Consider the following 17,993-nt stretch of genomic DNA (forward strand, 5'->3'; position numbering starts at 1 on the left):
TGAAATCCTACACCCAGATGTCACCTTGGCCTCTGACTAAATCACACACTGAGTCAGTGCCAGGACACCAGAAGTGTATTATGACATGATTGAAAAAAACAAAAAAAAAAAAAAACAACAGGTAACTCAATATTATATCATGGGCCAGTGTGGATTACACTTAACAGTTTTATTTGGAATATTAAGACAATGAAGCATAAGCCAAGCACCAAGAGTGAGAGCTACAAGTGTTGCATTATACGGCTCTTAAAAATGAACAGGTTATACTGGAAAACAACTGTTCTTTTCTCTTTGAATGGTGAAGCAGATACACAGAGCAGACAGTGAGATATGAACATGGTTACGCCATTTACACGCCCCAAATCCTACCTGACAGCAGAAAGAAGGAAAGGAAAGGAAAGGAAAGGAAAGAAGAAGCAAGGAAAAGCAGGAGAAAATGGATCAGCAATATTCGTCTGACGGCAGCTCGCTTGGCCAACGGCTCTGGCTGTGGCCCAGGGTTTAAAGGGCTCTTGTGATTGGTCAGAACGAATAAGGCAGTCTGGGAACACGGTGGTGCTGCAGAGTGACAACCATTAGTTCCCATGTTTGTCAAGTCCTGTTGCCTCGGCACCCACTTCCACACAGCAACCAATGTGCACGTACAGCATTAAAGTGACAGAGGATTGCAACCATTGTTACACTACACTCCATTGCATATAAGGGAGACGTAATAATGAAAAATAATATTTCATACATCTTTTTCTTTGCATATAGCACTTAACCCAGCTTTCTAAAATATATGGGAACATGAAAAAACAAGTTCAAATTATCCTTTTTTTTTTTTTTTTTTGTCCTCCAAGAGCTGAAACCATGAGTCGTACCAGAGTGGGGGGTGGGAGTTTTCTACATCCACGGTTGTTACTTTAATGGGACAGTTAGCTCTTATCCAGACCAGACCCAGTGGTTTCTTGCCACAAACAAGGCTTTCATAGTGCAGCTAAATGGTGTCATACTCATGACAATAAAAGGTCAAAATAGTTTGATTCATGGCATTATTTTAAGAACATAGAATATACACCCATCTGTTTTGCCTTTCGAGGGTCACACAGAAAGGTAGTGCTGGCTAAATGTGGTCCATGTTTACACATCCCTGGGTTTGGGTGTGGTGGCGGGAGAGTGTGGGTGTGTGTCAATACCTGGGGTAATGCAGGCGTGAGAAGAAGTGTGATATTAGGTGCGTGCAAATGTATGTGTGTTCCAGACAGTTGATGCACCACAGAAGAATAAGAGGTCTTTTCATCAGGCTCCTACTACATAACTCCATCATTAATTAATACATAAAATGCTTTTTCTTCTCCTATATCTATGGGTTATATGGCAAACATGTGCTACGGTTAATGTCAGATATTTCCCATGGGGAAAACTGGGTTGGGAGGGTCCTGGGACTCCCCTTGCAATGGGCCAGCCTGAGAATAAAGGGGGCAGGACAAGGGCAGAGAGGCATTGTTCACAGGAGTCATTTTAAATCACCCCTCACAGTCGACTCTGCATCGCCTCCACTGGAACCCTCCATGTGGCTCTGTCCATATACAAATATACTCCCACACAACACACACATGCACACAGTCTGCAGCATGGTGGAGAATAAAACTGCATCAACACAGCTTAAAACACTCCAACGTAAGTGAAATATTTGACGACCACCCGCTTTTTTCCTAAGACACGCACAAGTCTTGCCATCTTGGCCTAATACAGATACAGTGCTGCCCGTAAGAATTTGGACAGTGGGACATTTTCAGTTGTGACTCTGTAGGGAATAATGCGCCTTAAAACATTGACAGGACAATTAAGGAAAACCAAAACAATGTTCTTGACTGGTGAAGTCAGTCCTCAGGTCTAATTCCAGCTGAGGATGGTTCACTTGCTTGTTTTAGGTGCTTTTTGCCTTCAGTCATGTCAGAATCAAAATGACTGTAGCTACAGAACACAGACACAAACTTGGGTACGTGTGTCAATTTAGCAATTATTAATTGCAAAATGTGTTTGACCAAACTCTGAAACTCATTACAATATGTGGGCAATTTAACCATGTTAAATTAAACCATGTACAGTCATCAGTCCTGGGCTGGTTAAAACTTGCTATGCCCTCACTATGTCCAACGTGGCTTCAAATCAATAGTTGAGTAAAAAGCCAACACAAGGACAAACATGTCACTGTCCCAATGCCTGCAGACAGCACTGTAGAACTCAAGTACACAATTAAAGTGCCATTTACTTCAACAAATCCCTAGTGCTCCCTGTGAGCGTGCTGCTGCCAGAACAGGAAGCCAGGGCTCTCAGTGAGCCACCCCATCCCTCCTTCTGCTCCTTAATGCTAACTTTCAGCCTAACAGGGTTAGATAAAGAGTAGAGGGTAGGACAAACAAGCCTGAAGTACACTGTACACCATCAGTGTGGTGACCCTGGGGCCATGGCCAGAAGTAGAGAGAGCAGTTGGATATATTAACAAAAAAAGGCCTTCCTCAATACAGCAGCTGTAAGGCAACACAGAGTGGCCCTTATAGTGAATTTATATCCCAACATGACAAAATTAGCCTGTGATTAGTGCTTGCTCATGGGGTGGAGCACAGTAAGGAGGTGTATGCTATTGCTAGGCAGTAGTATGAGGGACAGGAGGAAGAGAGCTGTACAGTATGTGAGTGAGTTTTCAGATAGCTGTACTGCACATTTTTTCTATTTGACAGTGGGGATGCTAAAAATCCTGAAACATAAAAGTGCATATGCAAGCAATGCAAATGTCAGCCTTATTCTGCTCTGACTACAGTCACTCCTGCCAGTCTAGCACAGAGGATTAACATGCAGTATTCATGCATTCTGACAAGAAAGTGCAGGACAGTGGAAAATGCTACAGACTTTCATGTGAACAAAAAAGTTACAATTAGTTAGTGAGATATGAGAAATAAGAACATTTAACCTCCTGCACAAAAATATAACGTTGCCTGCCTGAAAGATATGTGAAAATAGGATTACTGCTTAACGGAGGGAGGGTGTTCAGCATTGAGTTGAGGGATGTGAGCTTGAAATGAACAGCAGAATAGCAGCCTAAGTCTTACATGTTGTAGTATGGAATTAGCTTTTGTTTGTAAAGCTGAAATAACAATTAAGCTTAATTTGGATAGAGGCTCATCTAGTCATGGGCAAGAAAGCATTTGTTCATGATTCATCCTCAGTGATAAGAAATATCCTTTAACGTATGTGTGCTCATAGACAAGCGCACATACACTCTAGTATAAGAAGTATTCTCAAAGCGTTCCAGTGATCATGCTCTCACTTAGGACAGAATGGTGGAGCAGTGGCTAGCACTGTCACCTCACAGCAAAAATGTTTCTTTATACATAGGACCATGGTGTTGTTTAACGAGTAATGTTAGCCATTTGCCTCGCTAAAGACTATAAAAATGGCAAAACAAACAGTCACTGTTAGACAGTTGGATGTTGCGCTCATGACTCTTCTAGTGACGTTAATCCTTGGCCAATCAGTGGCCCACAGTCTGTTGACGTGTTGTAGTGTTGGCTTGGCTCACTTGGAACCTCGGCTGATGAGGTACTAAAAAAGTACCTGCTACCCTAATTGAAAACCCAAAACCGAGTCAACTCAAGTAGAGCTAGTGGAAAAGCCCCATTGGTGACTCTAAATTGTGTCAGTTGTTTGTTTATATTTGTTGGCCCTGTATTGGACTGGCATTCTGTGCAGGTTAGGGTGTACCCAACCTCTCATCCTGTCAGTCGAGCATGGACATCTTGCACTGAGATATGCTACAGTAAAGCTGGGATTGGACCCACTAATAACATAATTCGATCATATGAGCTATAATGTGGGGAAGACTAATAGAGTGAGTGAGAACAGTTGTAACAGACAATTTAACGTTTCAATAATCTGTCATAGCACCACAAAATGTTTTTCTGTTACAAAAGACTTTGTGCACCATAGCTAAGTGAGCTTAGAGCTCATGCACCTCTTCATTATTATTCTCTTCACTCTCATTTGATGACATCCAAATGCAACATGCTGAAACATCTCCTGCTCCAGTTCTGGACTGCAAAGCAACTGATCATGGAACGAGATGGTTCTCTAAAAAGGCACATAGGTCACACTGTTTTCATGCTGAGAAAACAACAGAAATGATCGGAGAGCCAGCAGTATTTTTGTTCCAAGATACATGACTAAAATCCTTCAAATTACATAACTAAAGCTCTCAAGGATAAGCCAACCTCTCAAAAGTTGGGTGTTGACTACTATATGACTGTAAATGCAACCAGAGGAATGGTTGGAGTAGAGATCTTATAGTAATAAGCCATATAGTGGGGATCATCAACTGTGTCCTGTTGGTTACACAGCACTCTTCCTTAAAAACAGGTTGACACGTTTTGCAAAAATATAAATTAGGAGAAAATGGTAGCAAGATCCGATCATAAAAGTAAATTGCTACAAGAAACTACCATGTGAGGTTCATTGTCGTCACCTCTGTCACTGTCTTTGACTATATGGGTTCTCCTATGGAACAGTTCATGTAAAACTTACTAGTATGAGCAAATTAAATCACTTTTAAAAGGGTCAGCTGGCATTCTGAATTTTGATCAATTGCCTTTACCTACCACTTGTCACACAGACCCTTAGTTCCTCAGAAAAGACTTTGCCATCCTTATTGTATTCAAAGGTAATCAATGTCAGTAACCCACCAACTTGGATACACAGAGAAAGAGCTTCCTGCATTCAAGATGCCATCAAATGATGCTAGTTGAAGAAAAACACTATACACTATGAAGCTTTAACACAATTTCATGAAGACACCAAACTGGTCAAATATAGTCTAGTGAAGTCTGCAAGGAATGAACAGGGTGCACAAAAGTGTGCACAGAGTTGAAGTGCCTGACAACTATAACAATGGCAAGAACTGTAAGAACATTTTCTTACTATTTTTCCTTCCTGTTTCAAAAGCAATGCTGAACAGAGGGAATAAAGTTGACATATTTAGCTTGCTCACTAAATAGGACAGAGTACATTGATTTATTATACACCATTTACCATAACTCCTTAAGGAGGAACTATTGTTCTAATGACTAATCTATAGTCCTTAGAAAGCACTTCATTTCCCTGATGTACTGTCCTGAACTCTACAAATCCTTTGTCTCTGGCTTAGCTGATCATCATGCATGAAAATTGATGTCTAAAAAAATGTGCCTTGCCCTATCCATTGGACAAGTTTGGACTGCAATAAACCAATAGCACTTCCAGATTCCCTCTCAACTCATACACACCATCAAACCCTCTTGTGAAGGTGTCTCACTAGGTGCTTAACAAGCTAGAGGAAAATGAAAGCGAGAAAGCACAAAGTGAACTGTACAACATGGGCATGTGGGCCTAAATAGCAATTTGGGATGAACAGGATAGGCATGCAGGCAGGTCTACAGGCGGGGTGATGTTGTGGGATCAGGCAGACATTTAGCACAAAGAAGGTGAGAAAAGACACAAACCACTGATGTTTGTACCTTCCAACCCTTATAACAACCTGTTCAACACAATAACGTGCTTGCCAGACAGCATTATACTGCATATAATCATATGTATTTCCTGTGATGTAAGTAATAACTAAAAGATTAGAATGAATTTTGTGTAGCTTGTTACAATAAAATTTAATCCCCCACCAGAGAGAGAGCTATGTCAGCCTCTAATTGGCTAATGAGGAATTTCTCAAGTTCTGTAATCCACCTGCAGTGTGTCAACAGGCATGGAGAAGCACGCTCTATTTGACCTTGAGTGGCGGTTCCCTCTCCAGCCAACGAACTCGTACTTTCTGTTTATAGTGATACTCTTTGAGGAAGTCCTGCAGGGCAGGAGGTAGCGGCAGAGAGCCTATACCATCATAAGTGGTCCAGCGGCAGATGGCGGCTCGTGCCAGGTGCTGCAGGCCAAAGGGAAAGGTTCGATGTAGGGGTGCTGTAAGCAGCGGTTCAAAAAACATGCAGGCGCTGGGGTCCTTGTAGTGCTCCAGCAGTCCTGTGACAGTCGAAGAGTGGAAAACACAAGGGTCATGAGCATCAAAGCTGAAGTTGTGGTTCCACTGCTCGATGCGGGCGTGCAGTGAGCGGTTGTAACGACGGAAGCTAACGGAGAAGAGATAGTCCTCCTGGGCTGAGTCACGCAGCAGGAAGGTGCCCTCTGGCCGTCCATCCAACAGTGCCTCTGCCTCATAGCGGTCCATCACACCCCAGTAACAGGGTAGAGCTGTGATCTGCAATAGGTCTGGCACCAGACAGTGGATGTAGTCTATCTGTGTGTGAACTTTCCAGGGCCCAGGCTGCTGCCGACTTAGATGACCATCTCCAGAGGCATGCCTCTGCTTGGGCCTCCTGGCCTGCAGACAAAGGGTGGTTGAATCCTCTTCAGAGTCACAGTCCTGGGCCGACGCTGCAGCCCCCAACAACTGGCCACAGGACCCTGATGAACCAGCGCCCATAGAGCTGCTGGTCCCTGAGGCCCGGCCATCCCCAGAGGCCTCTCCTATGCCAGGAGCCATCTTTGGTCCCAGTTTATAGAGAGAGGAGCCTGGCACAGAGGCCTCCAGGGTGTGGATCTGTGCATTAGGTGGTGGGTCCACACCTTCTTCAATGCTAAGTCTGCGGCGCTCACGTAGACGTTCCTCTTCATCCTCAGGAGAGGGGTGGGCCGGGTCAAAGGCATCCAGCAGAGCAGTGGAGGAATGCGGACTGACCGGTGCAGTGTGTTGCTTGATCAAGTGCCACTTGTGAGCGAGGTCTGAGCCTGGTGGAAAGGGGCAGGTCTCCAGCATGAGCTCTGTCAGGTGAATCTTACGTTTGGAAGTGACAGGGTTCTTGGATGAACGAGAGCGTCTGTGAGTGGGGAGGGGTAAGCACAGTCCTACTGTATCACTTAGTCGCTGTCGCAGAGAACGAGGATTTAGACTGCATCCACCAGATACAGAGTCGCTCATCTCCTGGATGGAGCTGACCCCATAACGCCTTTCCCTGCGGCTACCACTGCCCCGTAATCGCCCAGACCGTCTGTCTGTCTCCAAAGAACTCTGTGTTTTGGTGGAACATGAGTGTTTTTTCTTGCCTCCCCATGGAGCATGACGGGAATAGGAGTCTCTCCGGGCTAGGGGAACACCCCCTGATCCCCCCCGCACATCCTCAGCATCCTTGTCTATAGTGATCTCTACTATCTGAGGGATGTCCGACACACAGTTGTGATGGCGCCGTCCTGCTGTTACCATTGGCACTGGTAGGAGGGTGCGTGATGGGCTAGAGGTTCCTGATGCCTGTGCCTCACTTGAGCTGCCTCCTTGACCAAGATCCACCATACAGTGGATAGCATCTGCCTCAGCACTGCTTTCACAGGATCCTGAACTGTTGTTGTGAAAAAGGGTCTGGCATCTGCTCTTCAGGTTGCTCCACATGTTGCCCACTTTCTTCATTAATAGGAGCCCCTTGGATCTGAAGATAACAGGAGACAAAATTGATTATGAGACAGGTAGAAAAACTTTGCAACAACTACATTTAACTCAGAGATTTAAGCTACACAAAGAATGTCCCACATTTAAATTCCCCAGGCTACAGTGTATCTAGTAATTAGACATGGTGAGAATATAACAGGGCCAAAGTGTCTGAGAGGTGAGTGAGCTTGTGTAGCTGGAACAGCAGAGTTAGGAGTTGCCAGGCAGACATGCAGGGACACAAGGCCACAGCTATAAATGAACACAGGATCTGCTCACAGCTGATCTGCTGGTATGTACTGTATTACAGACCCAGTCTAGACCTGACCAAAAACTTTCCTTGTAACAGCAGCAGACAGGGCACATGCACATACACACATATGCTGTTGATTTTTCACTCTACTAGAATTTGACAGGGATTTGGACATAGCAGTGCCAAACTGTGTTTGAACTGTATACTGAGTAGAGTCACCACAGGTAGGTGGCAGGCCAAACACCAAACCTTCAAGGAGCCTATAATGAAGCATTTCCTTCCTTGTTTCACACACTTTCTCTGGGTATCACAGATTTATTGAGGGCACATACTCTGGTGTTGCCAGTAAATTTAGATTACTATTGCACACAGGTAACTTATAAACCTGCTGATATGCAGACAATGTGAAACCAAACACTTTCAGAGGAAGGCTTTAGTTCTTTGTGAACAGCAATTACTACACTGTGCTTGGTCATTTATCACTTAAACAACTGGTACCCCATTCTTCACCAATTATGAAGGGAACTGAAGTACACTGTAAATTTTAATATCCAACAATGACTTTATGAATACGAGCTCTAAGCAGAACATCATATGGTGCTTATGAGAATATACACTTCATTCATTCATGAGACTTCTCATGTATATATTAAATCAGTAACCCCATCAACATTTACAGCATGGGCTATTCACTAATGTATAGGCACACAAGAAAAGATTTGTCTCTGTCTGTAGCTAGTCTATCTCAGTTCTTCTCACTTTTTTGATAAGGCAACTCAATCTGCTTCTGGGTTACAGTGAGCTATCCACCTCCTGGCATCATGTTGACCTGCATGCAGACTTTGTCTCTCAATATTGATGAAGACACTATGGATTTGCACTGTCAGCTGTGACAGACAAGCTTTCTGCGGTGCACAGGAAACAAGATTGGTCTTCAGCACATGACTGATTAAACTGACTTGTTGGGGGTGGTTCCAAGACTATCAGGAACAAACTCATGATCTCTCTGCCAGAGTCTGGCCATAGTCATCCCACATATTGACTTGCTTTGTACTCACAAATGATGAGTCTCTCCCCTTGACGGTCATTAGAGGTTCATTACATAAATGCCTGCAATAAATGTGTTGCTATGAAAAATGAATCTCTTATTCACATAGATACATTACATCACCACATGTGACATGACTCATCTCTGGTGATTTATGTCATATTCTGTAATTCACGTGCATGCACAGAAGTCTTAGAAAGTGTTCTGCATGTTCTTGTTTGAGATAGGACCACAGAGAAAAAAAAAAAACTGCAGTGTCTGACTACACGCAATCTGATTTGCGACTGGCTTAAGATGAAATTCGTGTTAAACTAGACATTATTTCTGCCATCCAAAGCAAAGCTCCCACACTCTTTACAACACAACCAACCAATTCAGCAAATGTAACATTTGCATGTTGTAATTCAGAAAATTAATTACACTAATTATTAGCATTTTCAATGTATCTGAAATTGATTTTTATACTTTTTAGATCAATGGCCCAGTGCATGATGATCGATACTAATCATGTAATTCGGCCAATGAATTCACTAATGTTTGTATTTCTGTTGATATTGCTTGCCACGTCGAAGCAACTGTACATCATTTCTCATCTCCAAGATCTGTAATGTTGGGCAAAAACCCACTTTTCCAATGCATGGTTGCAGATCCTTAGTAATACCACTTGCAAAGACCTATTTTCTTGGCCAAAAAGTTAGATAACCTAACTTATAATGTTAATAACAAAACTCAACATAGTATATAATATATCTAATTTGAATCTCACAACACGGCTGCTCATTCCAGCTTCTACACATCCTTATCAACATATGGCCTTGCTAAATTCAAAAGATTTCTATTTCCCTCTTCTTCATATATTGTCAACTGATCAGTGCTGTACTGTAAAAGCTTTGAATGTTTTTTTAAGAAAAAAAAAAGGGAACTGAATATGCTGAACATTTATTTCCATGTATTTATTTAAAAGCAAATATGAATATATCTACAATGCAAAATGTGAATTGTTGCACACTGAATAAAAATGGTGCACTGGTCTAAAATTTTGCAGAGGATACTGAGTAATTGTAAAAGTGTCAGTCACTAAACTGGTCAAAGTGCAGTAGGTAAGAAGAGCTAGAGATAACACCTTTTAATGTGTCATTACAGTTATAGTAAAAACTACTTGCACTGTTCCCACAGCACAGGCTCTGATCATAGCTCCATATGTTATAGAAACCACTGTGCAGAACTTCAGCTCTACCACCAATGTTCAGGGATGATGATGTGCCAAATGAATATATCTTGATTAACTAAATAAGATCGGTTGCAATTAATCAACTAGGCAGCTAGAAGAGAATAAATGCCCTACTATTCTGATAATGGCTTAATTATCCAGGCTATTATTTTCAAGCAAGAATCAGAAACCTGCACAGCTCCAGGCGGTCAAATGTGAGAAGCTGCTGTGCTTTTTGGTCTTACATTATAGTACACTGAATATTTGATTAATAATGTCGGTTCCTAATAAACTCAAAAGTTGCAAATTACTTTGATCATTCTACCCAGAACTTCTTGCTGCAGCCACCAAAAGTCTGAGTGATGATTTAAATTTATTTTAAAAATACAGTCAGTGTCACCAGATACTTGATACCTTTACTGACCTTCTGTAACTGGATAAAATATTTTTTTGAAAATCTGTAAGAAAGTAACTTTATAATCCATCGAGAACAAAATAACTATGATATGCAAACAAAAACAAAATGAATGTGTAATGTCTCCACTCTTTTAAAAATCATTTGGGCTGAAACTGCCTATACAGGAAGTCATGGGTTTCATAAAAGAAGCAAGATGGCTCAAAACATACATGAACTCTTTGTCCAGCCAATTCAATTTTAGAAAGAAAAACATGCACTCAACCACCTCTCATTTGTCAAAGTTTTTGTTGGAGCACAAAGTCTTACCAGCCACAACATAAATTTGATGGCATGTCTCTTGATTCTGTAATTGTACCACCAGAATGAAAATACTAATCTGCAAAGTAAAACTGCATGTTGACACCCTGCTGTTCTCCCTCCAAGAAGAACTGGAATTGAGGCTAATGTTATATCAGTTACATCTTGAGAGGCTGAATTTTCCATCCGGGTTTTATCCCACAGCATGCTAATTGCCTCAAAAATACAAACAATGAAGAGTTCCACTGACCAAGGCTGTGATGAAAAAGTATGATTAGAACACACCAGGACCTTCACATTTTCACTGTCAACATACAGCTAATAATGGAAATCACTATAAACAGGACAAAAACATGCTAGCCAATATACCATTATCCACTTCTACTATGATCTCTATGTGGACCTCTCGTGTTATCCATGCTGGATCAAGTACAAGTACACACAAATGAAAAATAAGTATGTATTTGTTGGTCTATTCACTTTTAGCCATGTCCACTATGACACACATATTGTTGATGGCTCACTATCAGGTGATTATAAATGGTAAGAATTAAGAAGTTAACCTATAAAGCAAAAGGACAGAACGCTGAGAGTCATACCATTAAAGCAGTGTGAATTACTACATAATAGAATACATTTCAAATCAAAAGAAAACAAGACCACTGGTCTGTACCATCTGTAACAGCTAATTTTGTGTCACAATCAAAAGAGAAAATGTGGTCAGTGCATCTCTACTTTCAAATTATGTGAGGGAATGACCACCAACAACTCAAAAGTGCCAGTGTTAATCTAATCTACTCTGTGTCCTCGTTAGCATCACTCCGTTCTCCTTAGACATCATAGAAACTCTTGGAGCTAGAAAAGCAGACAATAATTGTAGACATGTCTAACAAAATCAACAAATATCAAGGCATCACTACATTTCAGGTCAGCGCACAGAATTAATGCAACGACAGTGACACAAACTACTGTAGGATCAGCTACTTTGCAGGAAGGCACTCAATAGGAGCATGCACCCGCACAGTACATGTAGTGATCATGTTAAACTTTCAAGCAAATCATTTATGGAACTTTACAAAGAAGTTCAATTGCCTGTCTACAGCAGGACACTCAACGCTAGGATGTTTCAAATTGACTGATTTTGAGTTGATTTTTGCATAGAACTAATTGCTTAGCTAGTTCAAGAGCGATCATTTACACTATAGGCTGGCTGTCCTACATAACTCCCTATGACTGTCACCATTGATAACAATTGCACCCACCAATAGTGCAACCCAGTCCAAAACCATTTAAAACCTCCCTGAAACAGAACTGGGCTACTTATGCTCTCCGGCAGCCCAACACACCTATTCTCCTGGGATCACACTGATCCAACAGAGGGCTGGAAAGAAGATGTGATTAAGGGAGGACGTCTTCTCTGCTCAGACCAGACTTAGTGAGATATGCAGCATCTCACATTCTAAAAGGTATGTTGGATGCCATACAGGATCTGCAAATAAAACAATTTCATTCTTCTGATCCATTTACATCTCAACAAATATTAAAACTGCTAACGGAAATGCTGATATGGCAAAGTATATTTTTATTTCCTGCACAAAATAGTGGTAGACCATTTTACTAAAAACAGAACTTTCAAACAGAGGCATGTGCACACTGAAACACAGTCCTATAACTCTATGTTGAATTGTTCCTGAGAGCAACAACAAAATCTTTGTGTACTTATTGTGCCCAAGTGTAGTTGTTAGTAGTTTATTTCCTAAGTAATTAAATGGAGATCAGACAGAAAAAAAAATTAAAAACTGATATCTGCGAAGTCAAATTACCTGGAAAAGCATGCCAAAGCGTCAAACTCACTCAGCGTTAGTGTGTAGTACCTAAGTGTTATCCATACAATAATGACTCTGTCTTCATTTGAGTAGGATCGTGTCGTATAACATCAGCTACGTTAACCTGGACAGCACAGGTCCGTTATACTAAAGCGCAATTACAGACATGTTTTACCACTGATGTCGATACGATACACACAGTAGCAGAGGTATAACCGTGTTATAGCCGGTCTATAGAGATGGTTGGAAGGCCTTTACATTATGGAGGCCCCACTTTGTCCGGGTCCCAGCCAAGCTAGCTGCCTTGCTAACACGGCAACCATCCAGACTGCAGCCGTGAAGATGAGGCTGGCTAGACTCATATTTGACAAGCTCTATAGCATTTACAGGAGGTTAAGTAGAGACTGCTTTCTGTTAGCTTCCAGCAGATAGAGCCTAACTGGATATCAGGCTCTCGGGAATGGTAACTGCCAGCAATCCTTAGAAAGGGGATTCTCGCGTTTTAGTTAGCAGCCAGCTAGCGGGGCTAGCGCGTTAGCTCGTGAAAAATCGACACAAAAACTAAAAACACGCTAAAGGATGCTGCGTTGCTTTAAAAGATGCTGGGCAGACAAACGCCGCATGCTTGACAATTAATGGTTTGTTTCTGGAATTCGTATCTTACCCGTGTGCCTTCAGAAAGCCCTATTGAAGAGCTCTCTTTGTCTGCAAAAAATGGCTATTAAGAGAAGTCAGGCATATATCCCCCTTGCGGACCACGGTGTCGGATGAAAGCTCTAAAGATACGCGAATACTTGACGGTATCATCCCGGATATTTTGAAATGATTTAGCTAAAAACAAATTAAAATAATCTAAAGTCTAAATTATTCTTTGTTGCTGCGAGAGCTTGTTCTTCATGATGGTGGGGGTCTCCTTTCTGCCGTGGTCGCTGCTCCTCCTAGCAGCCAATATGACGGCGGTCTCAGCGGACCGGAGCCGGAGAGGCGGACGGTGTCATCTGACTGACAGCGGCTCCGTCCAATGGGGGGAAAGCAAAGAGGCGGAGACTTCCGACGGAGCTTGCGGATAGGGAATGTCCCGGATGTGGTTCCTCGTGATGTGCGTCCCATGTGACCAATGAGCAGAGAGGAGGATGAGGCGGCCCCTTGGCAGCTACTTGGAAACGTGGAGAGCTGAAGTGATGCTGGTGGTGACCCGGACTACTGATGTCATCCAGGTAAGAAGGCCAGCAGAGCCTCTGACTGTCAAGGAACTGGGACCACAGGGCAACGAGGAATCGTTTATTTCAAGAATTATTTTAACATCTTAAAAGTTGGAGGTAAAGAATGCATAAGAAATTAATTAATTAATCAAATTAATTCAGCCAGGCAATCCCCTAGGAAGGATTGAAGGAAGGAACTGATGACTTAATGTCAACTGGTTTGTACAAATTTAATTTGAAGTATTTTGGGACTGTGCACCACTACAGCATATATTACATTATATATGCTTATATTACTATTTCTTGAGACTTTGAGAGTTTAAGAGGGTCTGTGGTTATAAAACGTTTATTATTCCTGTTTTGTGAGTTCCTATTTCCTATTTCTACATTTATTTGTAGTTATTTATTAAACTGCAGCCAGAAAATAAAACTTACTCATTGCACAAACAGAGACAGAACTGGTAGGGGGTTGGGCAAAGTCATTTATACACAAAGAATAAATAATTCACCACAACTTAAGCTTCTCAATTCCTCAAGTGCGGTAGAATTAAATGAATTAAATGTAGCATTATATGGCTCTGACCAGTGCATGTGTGTCATAGCTTGTACCAAAGAAAATCTTAGAACAATTAAAATGTCTCAGGGGAGCATTCAGAGTCACTCGCACCCACACATGAAGTCATCTCCTGGAGTCAGATCATTCATAAGCACATGACACAAGGCGTAATGGGAAGTGGAAGTGGTGTGAGTAATGCAGTAGTTAGCTGGAGATGAGGCTGAGTTCAGGGGAAATCATCAGCAGCCCGGGCACATTAGCTTTTACATCTCCAAGATGCTGATCTAATTTGTGCTTATGAAAGGAAATGAAAGAGAATTGCATTAGCACTGATTCTTCTGCCAGGAGTGATTCACATTATTTTAGTCAACAAGGCCTTCTCCCACCAGGTCTATGCTGTGTCATCCACAAGTAATCCACAATAAGGATATGATAACTCACCACCGTGTCCAATGAGAGTGATTCAGTTGAATCTGAAAGAGAAAGGTGTGATAACAATACCATAGTCTCATACCAGTTGTACTATATATATATAACAAACATAGGCAGCAGGAGGTGTAGTTCATTCTAACAGCATCATATTAAAAGCTTCAGGTGTCAGTCGGAAAGGAATAAAGTTAAAGTGTACAGTAAAATGTATTGCAGCGAGATACAAATCTGATATCGAAATAAACTAATATAAATCATAAGTGTTGACAGATAATGTTTGGGCACGGGCAGCCGCTCAGTACAGAAAAAGATCTGGATACAGATCAGATGTGATGTTGAATAGAAGTAGCGATGAAACTGTTGAGGGGGTGATTAGTGGTTCATGCTTTTTTCCTAGTAAAGTGCCAAGGCTGCTGTTCATATTCTGTTTGCCTACTTTTTTATTTATTTATTTACCTGTTAAAGGTTTTTACACAGTTTTCCATTGAACTGAATGAGAAGGTGTGTCCAACTGGTAGTATACAGTATATAATCATTTAATCAGGGAGGATCTCTTGTAGTGGATTGTAGCTAATTTAGTTGCTCTCCCTGGAGATTAGAATGACATTGGTTTCTGTAAAAAGATAAATTGAATGAATTCAGGACAGAATTGGTGCACAGGCTCTTGCAAATAATATAGGTGACATTATTCATGAGTTACAATAGAAAGTATTGTAAAGTATTATATTCAGAGTACATATAAAGCCAATGCTCGAAATAAATGAAAGCACTCAGGCTGGAAAAGCAACCTACATTATTTCAATAAAATTAGCTCTATTTTAACTGTGCATGTCTGAATATGCAGGGGTTGTAATATAGGCAGGGTTGCCATCTTGTGGCAGCAGGATGAAAACAACATCAAAGTAAGAGTTTACTGATCCCTGCTAAGTTTAAATGTGCTAAGTTATTGGTCCTATTGTATTTTGAGCAGTATTTGTTAGTAATATTTTATCCAGGCTGTGTCCAAGTTTAAAATACATGGTTGTTTTGGTGCAGCACTGATGTGATAATTAACTGTACTCATAGACGAATTTGCCAATTTGTCTATTTCATATAATTTTTAAATAATGGAGATGTGCTCTACTGTCACAAAAGGGAATACATTAACAAACTGATAGTCAACTACTTACAGATGTTTTGAATAATAAACTATATTTCAGTCATTTATTTTAAGCCTCAATATGTTAAAATGAAACTGTCATGAGTCCCCTTTTGGGGCTTCCTGTCGGGACCCTTATTCTGTAGGGACTTCCTGTTTTCCCCCTGCATTGGTCCCCGGCAGCTTTACGTTAATCACTGTGATCATTCTCATCTGTGTTCAATTACCTGTTGTTCAGTCCCTTTAAATACTTCCCATGCTTCCTTGTGGAAGCATTAGCCTGTGTTAGTGGATGCAGATGGTATACGCAGTGCTTAGCATTATTGAAAGTGTTTGTTATATGCCTTACGTGGCTGATTACGCCGGCAATTATTTGTTAACTGTTACGTCCGGTTGTACTTATGTTTTTCCTGAGCCCTGGAATTTCCAGGAGGATTATTAAACCTTGTTGTCCTGCATTTGGGTCCTGTCCCTCCTTCCTCTCTCCAGCACCCCCAATACATAACAGAAACAGTCTTCTGGCCAGAAAGTTGGCAGTTTAATCAATGAATCAGCAGAATGGGTTGGAAAGTTATTCCTATACCTCATTAGAGCCCAGAGATCAGTCTGTGGAAACAATGGGCTAAAAAGATTTTATTATAGATACATAAATTTTATTGTATGAATCAGGCACTAATAATCTAAGATAATTTAGAAGAAAACAGAAACAAATGCTACTCTAATTGATGTTGTACATATCGGGCCCTGTGGGGCATGTTACCGGAAAGAAAAATGAGGTATGTGTAAAATGTTAACAACCTTGTTTTCTTGCTCTGTAAATAAATGAATGAAAACAGTAATTACTAGGTCTTCATTAAATATTAAACATTAACAGTTTCATGCATTGACATTTTTATTTTACTCTGTTGTACTTTTCAAAAGAAGATGCAATTTGATGAAATTGTTTGGAATAAACACAGTTTACAGCACCATACTGATGAAAAGTGTCAGTGACTGGCCCTGGAAGTCCTCAGAATTCGATTCAAATCCAATTTCATAGTATTGACCATCTCTAATGCAAGTTGCCTAACTGAATATGATTCAGATTTTGATACTTTTTTAACTTTTAAGTATCGAGTCATAACTGTCTGGCAAATATGTGATTCATGAGAAAGAGAAATGGCCCTGAATTTTTTGTTAGAAGCTTCATTAAAATCTGAAACAAAGGCTGTTGGTTTAACCTTCAGATGTAATCGTGGGTGTCCAGTGGTTTAAGTGCCTCTCAGATGAGGAACTATATGCATGTGACACACAGTAAAAGTGTCTGATAAAGTGCCCTCTAATAATAGTAAAAAGTTAAAAAACAGGGATATGCTGTATAAAGAGTAGCCAGTAAGTGGTGCTAATGCTTTAGAGATCAACACAAATCATCCTCTTACAGACAGAGTGGCACAGAGTAATTTGCAGAAATGTCACCAACTTTAAAAGGTTGAAAAGGAACATTTCTGAACCACAATATCAAACACACCTCTGAATATAATTGTGTTGACCTGCTTGTTAATGCCTGGCCCATTATGAATATGAACGCTCTCAGTGCCAGGAATAAACACTGCAAAAGTCAATTTCATAAATGCATTCCACAGCACATCTGACACTTTCGAAATTAAACCCTCCAAGACAGTTTATTAACACATTAAACACATTTATTGAGAAGAGAGAAGCATCAACGGGAGAATGCATTGGTGGCTGCGGCACTTAGGTCCTGGATCCTGAGGGCGGACCTTCACACACATAAGCAAGCAGTACTGTCTGAGAAAAAAGGCTGTTCACCCTGCAACGCACTGTGCTGCTCAAAAAGACAGTTATACAATGTAGGCTGGGGTAGAGAGGAGGAGCACCATTTACATTAAAGCTTTAATCAATCATAACTGACTCTGAACAGAAAAAATTAACAGAAGTCATTTAGCAAGAGTTGGCACCTTTGATTAATATCTAAACATGTTAGAAAAAGCCAATAAATGCACAAAAACAAGACGAGCTGTTTGGATGTTTTGCTTGCAAAAAGTTCAGTCACAACCTCCAGTTATGTCCTTCAGTACGATAGACATGTGGGCTCAAAGTCTTTGTTGCATAAAATAGTGT

The 17,993-nt window shown here is 41.0% G+C and overlaps 1 protein-coding gene across 2 annotated transcripts; it reads right to left on the reverse strand.

The window, feature by feature from the left end:
* Positions 1 to 814: 814 nt before the first annotated feature.
* On the reverse strand, positions 815 to 13,527 carry socs5b (suppressor of cytokine signaling 5b). Of its 2 annotated transcripts, none has more exons than XM_026308716.1 (2): positions 13,212 to 13,527; positions 815 to 7,496 (listed from the first exon to the last, which is right to left on the reverse strand). In XM_026308716.1, the coding sequence occupies exon 2, from the start codon at positions 7,475 to 7,477 to the stop codon at positions 5,786 to 5,788; it is 1,692 nt and encodes a 563-aa protein (XP_026164501.1). In that variant the 5' UTR covers positions 7,478 to 7,496; positions 13,212 to 13,527; the 3' UTR covers positions 815 to 5,785. The 2 variants fall into 2 exon arrangements, with proteins under 2 accessions (XP_026164501.1, XP_026164502.1); XM_026308717.1 differs by lacking the exon at positions 13,212 to 13,527 and adding an exon at positions 12,545 to 13,205.
* Positions 13,528 to 17,993: the final 4,466 nt, after the last annotated feature.

The sequence above is a fragment of the Mastacembelus armatus genome, chromosome 15 (genome assembly GCF_900324485.2).
Source record: "Mastacembelus armatus chromosome 15, fMasArm1.2, whole genome shotgun sequence".
NCBI lineage: Eukaryota > Metazoa > Chordata > Actinopteri > Synbranchiformes > Mastacembelidae > Mastacembelus > Mastacembelus armatus.

Excerpts from the sequence above, each read along its gene's own strand:
- socs5b (XM_026308716.1), bottom strand. The coding sequence starts at position 7,477 with ATGAAGAAAGTGGGCAACATGTGGAGCAACCTGAAGAGCAGATGCCAG.